This window comes from Microtus pennsylvanicus, chromosome 2 (assembly GCF_037038515.1).
Source record: "Microtus pennsylvanicus isolate mMicPen1 chromosome 2, mMicPen1.hap1, whole genome shotgun sequence".
Taxonomy (NCBI): domain Eukaryota; kingdom Metazoa; phylum Chordata; class Mammalia; order Rodentia; family Cricetidae; genus Microtus; species Microtus pennsylvanicus.
In genome coordinates, this window is record NC_134580.1 from 133,822,446 (window position 1) to 133,838,930 (window position 16,485).

At 48.6% G+C, this 16,485-nt stretch overlaps 1 protein-coding gene across 1 annotated transcript; it reads left to right on the top strand.

Annotated features, from left to right (window-relative positions):
* The first annotated feature begins 411 nt into the window (after nucleotides 1-411).
* Actr5 (actin related protein 5) lies at nucleotides 412-15,768 on the top strand. Its single transcript, XM_075962888.1, has 9 exons — nucleotides 412-1,001; nucleotides 1,646-1,875; nucleotides 3,372-3,541; nucleotides 7,372-7,589; nucleotides 8,272-8,454; nucleotides 10,263-10,379; nucleotides 11,013-11,152; nucleotides 12,603-12,735; nucleotides 15,209-15,768. The coding sequence occupies exons 1-9, from the start codon at nucleotides 627-629 to the stop codon at nucleotides 15,458-15,460; spliced, it is 1,818 nt and encodes a 605-aa protein (XP_075819003.1). The 5' UTR covers nucleotides 412-626; the 3' UTR covers nucleotides 15,461-15,768.
* Nucleotides 15,769-16,485: the final 717 nt, after the last annotated feature.

Below are 16,485 nucleotides of genomic sequence, written 5' to 3' on the forward strand. Positions count from 1 at the left end.
TGTGCACTGTCACCTGCCACGCCACGCCAAGAAACTTAAGTACCCCAGAGCTTGGAGTTTGGCTCAGCCCGAGAAGGCACCGAATTCCATCCCTGAAACCTCCTGGGCGAAGAAAACAGACTTCCTGACGTTTTCCTCTGACTTCCACTGGTATATTTTGGCACGCTCCCACACCCATCACTCAATAAATAAGTAAACAAAAAAGGAAAAGTCAAAGGAAAAGATTAGCTAAATACGGTAAAGCAAGGTGAGGTGGGAGAATTGGGGGGGCGGAGTGCAGTCAGGTGGGGGCGGAGCCTTGGTCAGCCAATTAGCGCAATGGGCGTGGTCACGCAGAGGCCCCGGGTCTCACAACTGGGGCGGGGCTCCTGGCCAGCCAGTTAGCACGAAGAGGCGTGGCCACAGGAGGCCTTTGGGGACGACCTAGACCAGGCGTAGGGTTCCCGTCCTGGACCAACAGAGCTCACAGGCCCGCAGAAGGTTCTGGATCGCCAAGAAGGACTCTGGTGCAAAAATCAGCTCCTTGAGTAAGGAGGAGGCTTCCAGACACTTAGGGGCCCCGGGAATCAGACAGGGCGGGGCTACGTGGCGCACGCGGCGTCGGGGCGGGGCCGGCGCAGGCCAAAATGGAGACGAATGTGTTCCGGTTTCGAGATGCCCGCGCCGCTCCGGATCCCGTGCTGGAGGCCGAGCCGGTGGCCTTCGGCTCGCAGCCGGTTCCGCTGGTGCTGGACAACGGATCATTCCAGGCTCGTGCCGGGTGGGCGTGCCCCGGGCCGGATCCGGGCCCCGAGCCGCGCCTGCAGTTCCGCGCCGTGTGCGCGCGCGGCCGTGGCGGGGCGCGCGGCGGGCCGGGGCCGCAAGTGGGCAACGCACTGGGCAGCCTGGAGCCACTGCGTTGGATGCTGCGCTCTCCTTTCGACCGCAACGTGCCGGTCAACCTGGAGCTGCAGGAACTGCTGCTGGACTACAGCTTCCAGCATCTGGGCGTCTCCTCGCAGGTGAGGGCGGGCTGGGCGGGACGTCACTCCAGGCAGTCTAGTAGTAACGCTTCCCGTGCGTCTGCCCTATGCTAGGAGTTAAAGGTGTAAGGGTACACTTGATGATAGCGCTCACGTGATTATTAACAGTTTGGCCTAATAAGCTTGAATTGAGCGGGGAATGGTGTCGTACACCTTTAATGTTAGCACTCCGGAAGCAGGGGCAGGCAGATCGCTGTGAGCTCGAGGACAACCAGAACTATTACACCAAAACACCCTATCTCAAAGAAAAAGAAATCCCAAACAAACAATAAGCTTAAATTGACAATACGTTAATGCTTTCCAAAACCGAAATGTGTGCCTTATAATTGGTTTTGATCACCTTTTTGAAGGCTTATTTCAAACTATTTCAAAATTGTATGTGCCAGTATGTTGTGTACCAGCCTTAGGTCTGGGACCGTCTGCAGCTGGAGTCAGGTGGTTCAGAGTGGGTGATGAGGGTGCTGAGAAACTTGGGTCCAATGCTACCAATCTCTCCAGCCCCCATTACGTTTTTAATTAGAGCTATAAAACAAATTAAACCTTGCAACTTGGATTTGGATTATTTTTGTATTTCATGCATGTTCTGCCGTCATTCATCTATTTGTGCTTCTCTTTCAAAGTAGGGCTGCGTTGATCATCCCATAGTTTTGACAGAGGCCGTGTGCAACCCGCTCTATTCTCGCCAAATGATGTCGGAGCTCCTTTTTGAGTGCTACAGGATCCCGAAGGTTGCCTATGGGATAGACAGCCTCTTCAGCTTCTACCACAACATGCCCAAGAATGCTCTTTCCAACGGCCTCATCATTTCATCCGGCTACCAGTGTACACACATTTTACCCGTCTTGGAAGGAAGGTGAGTTGCACTTGTGGCATTTAAGAAGCCTTGATTGAGGACCTACTGGAAAACTGGAATGGAAAGGTACCTATTGGGAATGTCTGGCAAGCGCTAGATGATGAACCGAACTGGACTTAGCTCAGACCTACATCAGCGTGTGGCTTCCTACGGTATTTTACCTGTCCTTCAGGGCCTCCTTGAGAGAGTTCAAGTGTCTAACTGACAGTTATATAATTTTATAATTCTTATTTATGGGAAATAGCACAGTATCTACCCATAGTAGACATTCAGTAAACTTTTTTATTTATGGTTTTTTGAGCAGTAAACGTTATTTGAATATATTTATTTCTCTCTTTAACCTGGCAGTGGTGGCACACGCCTTTAATCCTCACACTGGGGAGGCAGAGGTAGGTGGGTCCCAGGGATTGAATTCAAAGTCCTCAGCCTTTACAGCAAGCACCTTTACCAGCAGAGCAATCTCACTGTCTCTTGAATAGATTTAGTTTAGACCATTTTGGTATTCTGGAGTCATTTTTTTGTTTTTCAAGACAGGCTGTCCAGGAGCTTGCTTTGTAGACCAGACTGGCCTTGAACTCACAAAACTCCACCTGCTTCTTTTGCTGGGATTATAGGTGGGATTATAGGTGTACACCACCACGCCCAGCTTCTGGAGTCATTTTTTAGTTAAGAATTTTTGCATTGTAAACTCTTTAATTCATATTGCCCATACCTTTAATTTTGTTTATATTGTCTAACCCGTACTAGCCAGTTATGGAAATTTTCAGAGCTGAATAAAAGGCAGGTAGTTCTAATCTGTTCCTGTCTCAGAGTTTAGTCTTATTTTCTCTTGTGAGATGAGGCTACCATTGTGACCCTAAAGGTTTCCCATGTAAAGAGGTGTGTACCACAGGCAGCAGGCTCTGGCTCCAGAGCTGGATGCTTGGATTTGCAGTCCTGCTAAAGTGAGACTCATGCCCCTTCATGTGCTTACACATCTAAAAAAATGCCCTTGGAACTGGCATGCTTGACCATTTTCGTTACTTCTAGGCTACTTGACTCTAGGATCACCCATCTCCCAGAGGTACAGGCTGAGCCACTATCAATATTTTGCTTTGGAATGTGTGTTTACTCTGTTGAACTGTCTTTTTTTTTCCCTGAGACAGGGTCTCTGTATAGCCCTGGCTGTCCTGTCCTGGATCTCACTATGTAGACTAGGCTGGCTTAGAATTTACAAGACATCTGCCTGCCTCTGCCTCCCAAATGCTGGGATTAAAGGCCTGCGCCACCATGATACTGGTCAGAAGTTAAAGGGCCATGTGTCTGGGTGTGCAGTAGGAGTTCTGGCCTTTGGTGATGCACCAGGGACTCTTGCTGATGTGGGCTTTAGGTGCCCCAGCCTTCACTATTCTGCCTCTTGGTCTGCATTCAGTTCCCCTGCTTTCCCCAAGATGTTCCACATTTTGTCTGTTATGCTGCACAGACTTTCAGTGTTGTTCTTTCCTACTTTGGTGTAGACTGGATGCCAAAAACTGCAAGCGCATCAATCTCGGAGGAAGTCAGGCGGCCGCCTACCTGCAGCGGCTCCTCCAGCTGAAGTACCCGGGGCACCTGGCAGCCATCACACTCAGCCGGATGGAGGAGATCCTACAGGAGCATAGCTACATTGCTGAGGACTACGGGGCAGGTGATGCAGGGGACCTTGCTCCAATTTCCCAGCTCTGTTGACCTTTGAGGGTTCTTCGCGTTGTTACCAGTGTGACCCTTGCTTGCCCAGCACCCATCTCCCCTTTTGCTGTTCACTGTGAGATTAGCCAGTGAACTAATTGCCATGAACAGGTTCCCTTCACACACCATAGCTTTATAATGTGCCTCCGGTATAGCTTGCAGCTTGTTTTAAAAGTTTGCATTTTTGAGAGAGGGAGGACAGTGTGCCAGCTTAAAAAGTTTGAGACCAGCTGGGCATGGCATTGCACGCCTTTAACCCCAGCACTCAGGAGGCAGAGGCAGTCGAATTTCTGAGTTCAAAGCCAGCCTGGTATACTGAATGAGTTCCAGGACAGCCAGTACTACACAGAGGAGAAACCTTGTCTCTACAAAACAAATAAATTGAGATAAATTCAAATTGCTTTAGCTAACGTCCTTAGAGTAATGTCAGAATAGCTCTCGGGTTTCAACAGATCTTGAGCTTTTATTTTTGAGGCAGTCTCCTTACATAGTCCAGGCTAGCCACTGCTCGAGTGTAGCTTCCTGTTCCTGCCTTGGCCTCTAAGTATCCTGAACTTCTCATTGTATTTACTTTGATGTTCTTTTGGTGGCTATATTGCTTATTGTACAAATGTGATAAATAATGTTTTTCTTACAAATGTAAATGATTCTGATAAAACTCAAGAACTATGGTTAGTAGCTCTATTAAGACACTCTTTCCCACAGTGTGTGACTGGGCTTTCTTGTAGTCACGAAAGGTACTGGCCTTCAGCCTACCACTGCTGAGCTTTGGGAAGGCAAAAATAGTATAATGCCTTTATTTGATTTTTATGCTTTAAACAGAAAGCTTATTTGGTCTACTCTAAGGACAGAGTGCTAGAAACTAGCAAGAGTACTGCCTGCACTCAGATGTCATTATCTTTGAAGATGCTCATTGGGTAAATATGCTTGCTTCTAGAACCCACGAAGTGGAAAGAGGGAACCAATTATAGCAAGCTGTCCTCTGACCTCACGTGTATGCTTCACATATTCACGAATGTTAAAAAGATTGAGGGTGGGGATGTGGCTCAGTGGTAGAGAGTACTTGCTGTCCTGGATTCCATCCCTAGCTTAGAATGAATCAGACGTGAGCAGACTTGAAGGTAGAGGTGGGATTGGAGGATCAGATATACAAGGTCATCTTTGCCTCACCGTGAGTTTGAGGCCAGCACAGACTATATGAGACCCTGCCTCGGAAGGAGCAAGCCTGGAGGGTGGAGAGCTGGCTCAGAGCACTGGCTCTTGCAGAGGACCTGGGTTCAGTTGGGAGCACATAGTGGCTCACTACCATACCCACTTCCGGTTCCAGGGCATCTGCTGGCCTCCATGGGGATCAGACATGTGCAGTGTCCTTAACACACAAATAGGCAGAGATAAAAACCAACCACTCACAAGTACACAGAAAATTCAGCAAAGAAAATAAAAACAAAGTCCAACCCTAATTGTGGTAGAAACCATAGAACATAAAATTTATCTGCCTTTTTTTCTCTCTTTCTTTTTTTAAAATATTTTGTTTTTTGGACAGTCTCCCTTTGTAGGCCCATCTTGACATCAAACTCATGACTCTCCTGCCTCAGCAAGGTTCGTCTTAAACAGTGATTAGGGTAGCTGAGTGGTGGTTACAAGCTGTGTCTTCAGAACACCTTTGTTAAGCACCTGTGGTTAATGAGGCACAAAGAAGTTGGGGAGCTAGACGTAGAAAGAAAGTTGTGGGTTCCCTTTCCTTCCTATACTTTGATATTAGAGTAGCTTTTTAAAAATTTTTTTTCTTTTATTTATGAGACAGGGTCTCACTAAGAAACTATGTAATCCTAACTCACAACCCTGTCACTCCAGATCCAGGGGATCTGATGCCCTCTTGTGGCTCCCATGAACATTGCATGCATGTGGCGCACAGACGTATACAGGCAAAAATCATTTCTGCACATAACATAAAATAAATTTGATAGCATGTAATTTTGTGAATTCTCCTTTTCGGCACTGCTGCTGTGACTGCATCCCATGAATGTTGATAATTTTTTATTTTTATTGAGTTTAATATTTTTTAATTTCTTCAAGACTGCTTCTTTAAGTGATTGTTTAGAAGTATTTGCGAGACACCTTTCTGTGATTTATCTTTGGTTTAATTCCACTGTGGTGAAAGCGCATTATTTGATGTCAGCTGAGCTTGTTTATTGTGCGACCCGGCATGTAGTCATATTTGAGGGCATTTCCTGTGCTGCATGGGTAGGGTTCAGGTCTCTGATGGTGATGGTGGTCAACACTGCTATAGCCTTGATACCCCGTTCCTTCTGCTAGTTCTGTTGATAATCAGGAAGAGTGTGCTGGTGTCAGTAGGTGTGATCATGGGTATCCCTATTTCTCCTGTCAGTTCTGTCCATTGTTTTATTGTTTTGGTTTTAAACTGAGGACCAGACGTTACAGTGCTAGGCAAGCACTCTATTTCTGAGCTATGTTCCCAGCCCCCGTCTGTCAGTGTGTGCTGTTTGTTATCCGGCTTTGTCTTGTTAGCTGCGTACTTAACATTGTTATGTCTTCTTGTCCCTTGACCTTTTATCATTATTGGTGTCCCTTTTTGAGTCTAGCAGTTTATTTTTTTTTCTTTGAAGCATACTTGAACCTTAGGAGTCACTCTGCCAGGTGGCGAGACACACCTTTAATCCAGCACTAAGGAGGCAGAGGCAAATGGATCTCTGAGTGTGAGGCCAACCTTGTTTATTAGTAAGTTCCAGACTAGCCAGGGTTACATAGTGAGATCCACCTCAAAACAAGCAAACAAATATAAATAAATTAAAGACAATCCAGCTTTCTTTTGAATAGGATTTATATGGTTTATCTTTCCGTGTATTTAATTAGCAGCAGGGACTCATGTGCTCATGCTATCCTCAGAACTCCCTGAAAGTCTGAGGATAGCCTTGAACTCTTAACCTTCCTGCCTCTACTTCTCAAGTACTAGGATTAGGAGCAGGCACCACCACCCTGCTGGCATCTCTTTAGCTCTGTTCTTTATCTGTGTAATTCAGGTGAGCTTGTAGTGGTCGTGTTATAGTAAATGTTCCATCGGGGATGGCATCCAGGCCTTGTGCTTCTCAATAGCACTCTGTGGGTGTGAAGACCATTTGTGTTTGAATTTAGGACTACTATTTTAATTTTTCTCTTCCTCTCTGACTTTTAGGTTATTGGATTTCCATTTTATTTTATTTTTAGACAAAGTCTCACTGTGCAGCTCTGACTGGCCTGGAACTCATTATGTGGTCCAAGCAGGCCTTGAACTGAGAGATCCTTGAAGCAGAAGGTGGAGTTAAAGGATGTGTCAGCGGGGCTGTGTTTTTTAGGTGGTTACTCTAGAGTCTAGGAGTGTAACTTTTTCTCATCTTTGTAGACTCTATTGATCACTTCAGGGAAGCAGTGTTAGCAGCAGACTTTATGTTTTATGTCAAAGTGTCTCACGTGCTGCACTGTGACCACTGAGAGCCAGCAGACAGTAGTGTTTTTGTTATTTTTAGTTCATGTTAAGTGATTCATGAGGCAGTTGGCCTCGTGTGTTGAACAGATTTACTTAAACTCTGGCTGTTGCAGCTTCCTTCCTGTGTGATTTCTGTCTGGAGCCCCTCAGAGTGGTGTGTGTGTGCCCGGGTTTTCGGCTGCGTTTGGTGTTTCCGTAGAGTCAGGGGTTCTGAGTGTTTTTGTCACTTGTGCTTGGCCTCGACTTTCCGATTCACTGCTAACAGGGCTTTGACCCTCTAAAGTCACCAAACCATTTCTTTGAAGAATTGCAGAAGTGGCGGTGTCCTGATTACTATGAGAACAATGTCCACAAGATGCAGCTCCCGTTCTCTAGCAAGCTCCTGGGCAGCACGCTGACGGCTGAGGAGAAGCAGGAGCGGCGGCAGCAGCAGCTGCGACGGCTGCAAGAGCTCAATGCCCGGCGTCGGGAGGAGAAGCTGCAGCTGGACCAGGAGCGGCTGGAGCGGCTGCTGTATGTGCAGGTGATGGCAGCAGGGCTCTGCCCTGGCCTTGCTCTGTAAGGTGCTTCTGGAATGTTCTCTTCCTCTCTGGTTTCCTTGGCCATAATGTGCATTGGAACTGGAGCCCAAAGACCAGAATCATCGAGATAATTTACATGCATAAAGCAGGTGGTCTGTGCAGAGCCGCAGCCTCCAGCTCTGTTTAGTCTTAGGGCGGCGTCTCAATGAGTTTCACAAGGTGACACTGTGCATGTTCCAGCTCTCAGGTCAAGGAGCAGTATTACTGTCATTTCTTCAGTGACTCCTTCCCCCTCAGAGATGGCCGCGTCTGTGATTCTCTCACCGTAGATTAGGTTTCACTTACTAGATGGTGCTGAAACCAGGATGCAGTGCTAACTAGTCCAGACAGTCGGAGGAGAGGGCAGGCGTGAGCCTGGGCTGGGAGCCGGAGGGGTGGTTCTGCTGGGGGCTGGCTAAGGAGCCCCAGAACACATTCTCTCTCTCTCTCTCTCTCTCTCTCTCTCTCTCTCTCTCTCTCTCTCTCTCTCTCTCTCCCTCCCTCCCTCCCTCCCTCCCTCCCTCCCTCCCTCCTTCCCTCCCTCCTTCCCTCCTTCCCTCTCTCCCTCTCTCCTCACCCCACACCTCTCTCCTGGCTTCTGAGCTACTTTCTCCAAGTTGATGACTGCGCCTGCTCTTGTTTCAGGAGCTCCTAGAGGATGGCCAGATGGACCAGTTCCACAAAGCTCTGATAGAGCTGAACATGGACTCCCCAGAAGAGCTGCAGTCCTACATACAGAAGCTCACCTTGGCAGTGGAGCAGGCTAAGCAGAAAATCCTTCAAACAGAAGCCAGCCTCGAGGTGGACGTGGTGGACAGCAAGCCAGAGGTGACTGGGGCCTGGGGAGGGACTCTCCTTGGGTCCTTAGGCTGGACAACAAGTGCCTTTACTCCCTGAGCCATCTTTGCAGCCTTCCACTTTCTCTTTTTGAGACAGGATTTCACATAGCAGCCTGTGCTGGCCTTGAACCTGTATGTTGTTACAAATGACCATGAGGTACATGGTAGCAGTACACACTTAAGAGTCCCAGCACTGGGGAAGTAAAAGTACCCCAGACCCAACTTCCACTGAACTACTGGGCATTTTCATTTGCTCTTCCAGGCTGCATGCTATGTTCAGATGAGAGCTGGCCTTCCGGAACTCAAAACCATATCATCTGGTGTGCATTCATCCATGAACTTGTAGTTAGACTGGAAAGTATCACAGGGTCAGATACAGGCAATGGATTTTGAATCCGAAGAAAAAACAAGCAGCTGAAATGGGATCCCAGGCATTTGGGGACCCTGCTTCCCTTTGTTTCTTACCTGTAGATTTTCCAGCAGATAGTTAGTTATATGCTGTAATTTCAACATCCCTCCGTCTCATCTCAGTACTTCTGTATCTTGTCTTGCTCTGGGGCCATACAGCAGGTCTCTGTAGACTTGAGGAGGTTTAAGATATGTTTCCAAAGCTTGTTTTAGGAGCCTGGGAAGATGGCATTGATCCCTCAGGTATGAAGAATGAGTTTAGGTCCCCAGTACTCAGACTGGGCGTGATGGAGTGTGCCCGTAATCCTAGCCCTAGGGTGGCAAAGATAGGAGGATCCCCAGAGCTCACTGACCAGCCAGTCTAGCCAGACCAGGGAGCATCAGGTTCTGGAAGAGGCTGTCAAAAAGTACAGTGGAAAGCTAGGCAGTGGTGGTGCACACCTTTAATCCCAGCACTCAGGAGCAGAGGCAGAGGCAGGCAGATCTCTGTGAGTTCAGGCCAATCTGATCTACAGAATGATTTCCAGGACTGGCTCTGTAGCTACTGGAAACTGTCTCGAAAAACTTAAAAAAAAAAAAAAAAAAAAAGAAAGAAAGGAAGAAAAAAAAGAAAAAAGTAAAGTACCATGGAGGGGCTAGAGAGATGGTTCAGCTGCTAAGAGCTGCCTGCTCTTTCAGAGGACCTGAGTTCAGTGTTCACTATCAACATTGGGTGACTCTTAATCGCCTGTATCTCCAGCTGGAGTTCCCACCAGCATCCTCTCATGTCTTCTTCCCACAGATCAATCCATTGATTGATTGATAATGCTGGATTATCTCATGAGAATGCTATGCGGACTAGACTTTGGACTTCTTAATTCTTCTCTCTCTCTCTCTTTGTCTCTCTTTCTCTCTTTTTCTTAGGTTCTCACGCTGCAGCTCTGGCTGTCCTGGGATTCACTCTGTAGACCAGGCTGGCCTCAAACTCCGCCTGCCTCTATTTCCCAAGTGATGGGATTAGCACACCTGACCTTTTTGTTTTTAAGTTGTGTGGTCATGTGCGTATGCGTGCACGCATGCTGTAGCACACAAACGTGAAGGTCAGAGGACAGTTTTTGAGAGTTAATTCTCTCCTTCCCCCTTGTAGGTTTCAGGGATTGAGCTCAGGTTGTCAGTTCAGTGGCAAGCTCTCTTACCCTTTGAGCCATCCTGCTGGTCGTCGTTTAGCCTTTTATTAACTTGTCAGCCCCACCCACCTCCAGTGTGAACTGTTCTGAAGAGTATTTAGTTTTCAGACAGGTGTTTGGAACGCTGGCTGAGACCCCATCCATTTTCAGGATAGAATCAGAGCTGAGATTTGTTGGCGACCAGTTTCTCCACTATTTGATTCCTGCTGTGTTCTGTCCGCAGACCCCTGACCTGGAACAGCTGGAGCCCTCCCTGGAGGATGTGGAGAGTATCAATGATTTCGAGCCCTTGTTCTCAGAGGAAGCGCCTGAAGTGGAGAAGCCAGTCACCACGGTCCAGGTTTGATAACTGCTACCACACGTGCATTGTGAAGTTGTTGACATAAGTGACCGGCCCAGTCTGCTTCTGGGAGCCTTGAAAGCCCCAGTTGTGCTTCAGCAAGGGCACCAGTACTCCCAGTGTCAGCCAGAGGCTTTCCCTGGTGGTTGTTGTGGGTGCCAGGGCCCCCCTGAATGTGAGCAACTGATAGCAGAGGTATCTGTCTAGTGACTGAGGTCTCCAGACCTGCAGACTGGCTCTCAGTGGTTTCCTTTACATTTTAGCCAATGTCATCATCCCTGCTGGGATCTGTGCCTCTTGTCATGATGGCAGCAAGATAAACTGACCGTACCCAAGCCTTCGGTGGGAGGAGGTGCTGGACCAGGATGGGTGGAGACAAGGTCTCCCCGTCTGGGCATCTTCACCATTCCTCTCCAGAGTCCCTTCTGCAGCTTGGGCACAGCAGTGTGTAGGGATTTGTCATTCTGGGGTTGAGCAAAGGTGGAAGGCAGGGTCTTGAAGTGAAGAGAGCTGAGGTGGGTGGTTCCGACTTGGACTGGGAAGCTGGGCTGGAGAAGTATTCTGAGAAAACTGATAGCTGTGAGGGGATTGTCATTATGGCCTAAAATCATCTCTTAAACCTTGGGTTTGAAGCCCGTGTTTAACTTGGCAGCATATCATCAGCTCTTCGTTGGGACAGAAAGGATTCGTGCTCCAGAGATTATTTTCCAGCCTTCTCTCATAGGAGAAGAGCAGGCGGGGATTGCAGAGACCCTTCATTATGTCCTGGACAGGTGAGTGGGGGACCACCCCATCCTCACCTGAGCCTCTTCCTGGGTTTTGCCTGGGAAAGGTGACTGATGGGCTTGGGAAGATCTGTAGCTCTCTCCATCGCTGGCTCTACTCAGGTAGTCTGCTCTGATCCGGGCCTGCAGGGAGAACAGGTCTGAGCTCCCTCCGTTTGTGAGCTCTGCAAACGTAACCTTTGAGTCTGAGCAACAGAGACAGTGCACCCTGGCTTTCATGTGAAACTTGACATTGCTAAAAACCAGTGACTGTTTGACTTATGTATTCGTTGAGATAGGGGCTCGTTATGTACTCAGTGACCTTGAAATTTTCAGAGAAGCTGGGATCATAAGTGTATACTACCATACCCAGCAAGACTAGTGATTTTTTAAAATTTAATTTAATTTTTAAATTATGGGGGGAAATGTATACATGAATACAGGGACCTCTTGAGTCCCCTGCAAAAGCAGTGTGTACTCTTAGATGTGTGTGTGTTTCTCCTGCATGTATGTGTGTGACATTGGATCCCCTGGAACTGGAGCTACATACAGTTGTAATCTGTCGTGTAAGTGCTAGGAATTGAACCCTGGTCTCTGAACAACCAGTGTGCATGTGGTATGGACTCTTAACCACTGAGCCATCTCTTCAGCCCCAAGACTAGTGTTTTGTTTTCTTTTCTTTTCCATTTCTGTTTTTTCAAGACAGGGTTTCTCTGTGTAGCCCTGACAGTCCTGAAACTCACTCTGTAGACCAGGCTGGCCTCAAACTCAGAGATCCGCATGCCTCTGCTTCCCTGATGCTGGGATTAATGATGTGTTCTACCACGCCCAGCAAGACCAGTGATTTTTAGATCATTCTCCAAATACTGCAGTGCTTATGAAAGACTTCTCCTCTTCTTGTAGGCACATGTTTATATAGCGCTTACATTTCTATACAAATGTGCCTGCCACTCGTGCAGGCGGTTCCCGTAGTGAGTGTTCTTCACTCCGATTGGGCGGGAGGAGTGTGTGGTTTGTTGCACTCTGGTTGCTTTGGTTACAGTAGGTTGGAGCAGAGGTTATTGTGATCCTAAGCACAGCTGCCCTGGTCCTTGGGCTTTCTCACTGTTCTCTGAAGACTGTCCTGGCTTTCTCCAGCTGACTCCCTTGGCAGGCATGACTTCTTCCTCTCTTCTCTCTCCCTTCTCCAGGCAGCTGCTGAGGTTTACAGCTTTCCTGCCCTGTGGGTTTTCTTCCCCCACCTCCCAACTTTAATAAAAGGATCCTCGGGTTAAAAAAAAAAAGTGTTGCAAAAGCAAAAACCTTGTGGGGCTGTGAACGAAGAGCAGAATACTGGTTTATCTTTTAATTGTCACGCAGACACTGATAAGTTGACTGCTCTACCAAGAACTTACCTTTCCTGGCCTGGCTACAGTGTGTTCCAGCAGCCAAGCTGGAGCATCCTTTCTGTGTCTCCTAGGTACCCGAAGGCTGTTCAGGATACCCTGGTCCAGAACGTTTTCCTCACTGGTGGGAACGTGATGTATCCAGGCATGAAGGCCAGAATAGAGAAGGAGCTGCTAGAGATGAGGCCCTTCCAGTCCTCCTTCCAGGTACCTATGCTGCTCTGTGTCGTCTCCTGCCCACTGTTTGTGATTTCCTCCAGCCACTGGCTGGTGATGAGTGGTGACCGGGATTCTGCAGTCTGTCACCCACTACAGAGGGTCAGCGACGGGCCTTGTCTTTAAGCCACAGTCAGTTGATTTGGGATGGAAGTCCTGCTTGTGTGTCATTCTGGTCTTCAATTTAGTCGACAGGATTGAGCATGTACTGAAGTTGGAAGAGCATCCTCAGCGTAGGAAGATTCTCACCAACCACAGCAAGAGCATCCTAAGTTCTCCCAGGGAGGCACATGCTGTCTGATAGTTCACTAATCTCCAGACAGGGAGGGTCTGGTTCTTCTGGAGTACCAGGAGTGTGCTTTTGACTCTTCTCTGGATAGCTGTTATTTGAGGTCATGGGGGAACAGGAAGGAGGCTGAGCTGGGAAATCATGTGATTAATTTACATTTTAGGAAGACAGTGTGAGGTCAGCCTGTATGCATAACCAGTGAGTTTAAGTCAGCCTAGATTGCATAGGCTCAGTCTCAAAAAGCTGAGAGAGAGCAGGGAGGGAGAAAGAGAAAGATTTTTCACAAACAGGACAAATCGTATTTATTTTTCTTTTGCTTGTTTTTGTGATAGTTGTTATTTTTGTGGTGCTGGTGGCGGAGCCCAGAGCCACGTACCTGCTGTGTAGGCACGCTGCCGGTCAGCCACATCCAGTCATGTTTCTTTTTTTTTTTTTTTTTTTTTTTTGGTTTTTCGAGACAGGGTTTCTTTGTGGCTTTGGAGCCTGTCCTGGAACTAGCTCTGTAGACCAGGCTGGTCTCGAACTCACAGAGATCTGCCTGCCTCTGCCTCCCGAGTGCTGGGATTAAAGGCGTGCGCCACCATCGCTCGGCTCCAGTCATGTTTCTTTCAAGTCATTTTAAAGCATTACTAAGTATCAGACAGTTTAAATGAGCCAAAATAAAAATAAAAAATAGAGGCCTTGGGAGGCAGAGTGAGGTGGATTTCTGTGAGTTTGAGGCCAGCCTGGTCTACAAAGTGAGTTCCAGGACAACCAGAGCTATTACACAAAGAAACCCTGTCTCCAAAAAACAAAAAAAGAAAGAAAATAGGTTGTAGGGGTGGAGAGATGTGTCAGTGGTTAAGAGCACTTTCTGCACCCACGTGGCAGCTCACCACTGTCGGTAGGTCAGGTTTCTGGGGATCCAGTGCCTCTTCCCACCTCCATGAGCACCAGATATGTACATGGTACACAGACACACATGTGATAAATCTTTAACAAAATCAAATTGTGGACTCAGTAGTGTTTGTGACCAGTATTATTCATGTGTCTATTTTCAGGACATATTCTTGTCATGTTTATAATTTTAACCAAACAGAAAGATTAATGATAGCTTGTTTTGTGGCTTTTTTCCACTTTGAGATGATTGTGACAGTTTATCAGTTTGAGCCATTGTTTTCATAGCTGTGGGTGGCACTGCAGTTTTTATAGTCACAGTAGCTGCCGCTTACTGACTACTGTGTCAGGCAGAGTGCCAGGCCTGTACTCGCCAGAGCAGGACTCTGATCTTACCAGGTAGCAAGTCTCCTGTGCACAGGTCTTTCTGTGTGGCAGCCTGGGTAGTCTCATGCCCAAGCTTGCATTTGCCTTTTTTTCTTTTTCCTCCTTCTCCTCCCCTCCTCTTCTCCCGTCTCTCTCTTTTTTGAGATTGGGTCTTGCTTTTCTGCCCAGGTTGGCACCAAGTTCATCATCCTTCATCTCCCAGCTGTGCCGCTCTGCCAAGGCTCAGGCTTGCAGCTCTGCTGCCTCTGTTGCCCACAGCCTGTGCCCACCTCTGCTGCTGTGTGTGGCCTGTGCTTCATTTCCAGAAATTCCAAATCCACCAGTCAAGCTTGAGAACGATGGTTGGCAGAGGAAGTGGGGTGGGAATTGAGATAAGGACTCCAAATAGGAGATCTGTTCAGAGTAAGGGCTTTACCATGACTGACCGGGTAGGGCTAGTTGAGGGGCCTCCGGTGGCTGTTGGCTCCAGCCTTGCTCTGCCTGGGACATTGGCAGTGTCAGAGAGTGCCTGGTCACTCTGCTCTGCTGTAGTTTCCCCCAAGTTCTCTATTGCCATGGATCAGTGCTGCCCTGCACCATCCAGGTCACCCCTCTCCTTGCGACAGTTTGTGATTATCAGCATCACAGAGCAGGGGCCTGGCAGCTGTCCTCTCTGACCTGGAATGGCGTGCCTTGGTCGAGAAGCTAGACCTGTGAGTTGGTGTTTGTACAACTGTGTGCTCTTTCTGAGAGGCTTAGTTTTGTCTGGAGAATGCAGAGACTGTTCCACACAAAGGAGGCATCACCCGGGCCCTTATGATGTTTCTGCGGACGTGGGAATGGGGTGTGGCTGAGCCTGCAGGACCTTCCTCCCTGGGCCTAGAGCTCTGGTAGGAGATGCCTTTTTCAGAGTGCCTCTGCTTCTTGTTCCAGGTTCAGCTTGCCTCGAACCCAGTGCTGGATGCCTGGTACGGTGCCCGAGACTGGGCCTTGGATCACCTGGAAGACAGTGGAGCCTGGGTCACCAGGAAGGACTATGAAGAAAAGGGGGGCGAGTACCTCAAGGAGCATTGTGCCTCCAACACCTACGTTCCCATCCGCCTGCCTAAACAGGCCTCACGTGCCTCAGAGACTTCTGGGAGGGGCTCCGGGGCCAGTGGAAGTGGAGCTGGTGAACAGGCCTAGCAGAGGGTCTCCAAGATGGCTGTGTGCTCCACGCAGGACGTAGGCAGTAACTGGGACAAGGACAGTGCCCCCACTTCACTCCCTGGGTCCACCAGCTTTGTTTGGCCACTGACTGGATTTCTCCTGGGAGCACAGCAGAGGACAGTGAAGGACAGAGTGACCTCTGGCATGAGAACTGCAGGCAAGCTATGGTACTGCTTTCCTCGGCAGTGTGGGAAGATGGCTGGAGGCTGGAAGTGGACGGGTACAAGGTGTTTCTCTCGGCACGTGAAAGCCTCTGTTGTTTTCTAAAAAACGCTCTGAAGTTATTGGTGTAGTGTATTCTTCTGCATGTGTGGCAGTTCTGTGACCGCCTAGAATGCTCAAAAGATGGTGTTGAAATTGTGGAAGTGGTCATCCTGAGTCTCAGGAGTGGAAAGACCCCACCCACCCCCATCCTCTGCCTGGTGCATGTCCTGAATGGACACACTCAAGAACTGAGCCCGGTAGCCCCAGCCAGAGCTGCTAATGGCAGCACAGAATCAGAATCCGGATGTCTGGATCCCAGGGATCCTGAGTGCACTTAGATGACACGCACACCACACAACCTACTTACTGCCTCATTTCGCTCTGAGTAATCTATCTGCAGTCTTCAGGGACTGAGAAACTGCAGGCCAGAAGGGACGGGGTGTGTGGGGGACCCTGGTGTCCGACCCATGAGTTCCTAAGGCATTTCCTATTGAGTCATCCTGTGCTTGGCAGGATGGCAGGAGTCTGGACCTGCCTTCCCAGCACCATCCAGGGCTAGAGATGGGCTAAGCAGGGGCCATCTCAGTCTTCTTCCTTCAGTCTGCAGTTCAGACAGCCTGAGCAGCAAGGTCACGAGACTGCCTTGGAGGTCAGGTGGATGGTGAAGGGTTCTGGACAGGTGAACCTGGGACTTCACACTGTGAAACTCAGTAAGCTGGATTGCTTGGGTTTTAGGTGTTGATGAACACGGGAGAAGATTAGGAGCCGAGGGAAGGGATGGGCTAAGGGGCTAAGCC

Excerpts from the sequence above, each read along its gene's own strand:
- Actr5 (XM_075962888.1), top strand. The coding sequence starts at position 627 with ATGGAGACGAATGTGTTCCGGTTTCGAGATGCCCGCGCCGCTCCGGAT. Across the intron at positions 1,876-3,371 it reads TTACCCGTCTTGGAAGGAAG|ACTGGATGCCAAAAACTGCA; the intron begins GTGAGTTGCACT and ends ACTTTGGTGTAG. Across the intron at positions 10,380-11,012 it reads AGCCAGTCACCACGGTCCAG|CCCGTGTTTAACTTGGCAGC; the intron begins GTTTGATAACTG and ends TTGGGTTTGAAG.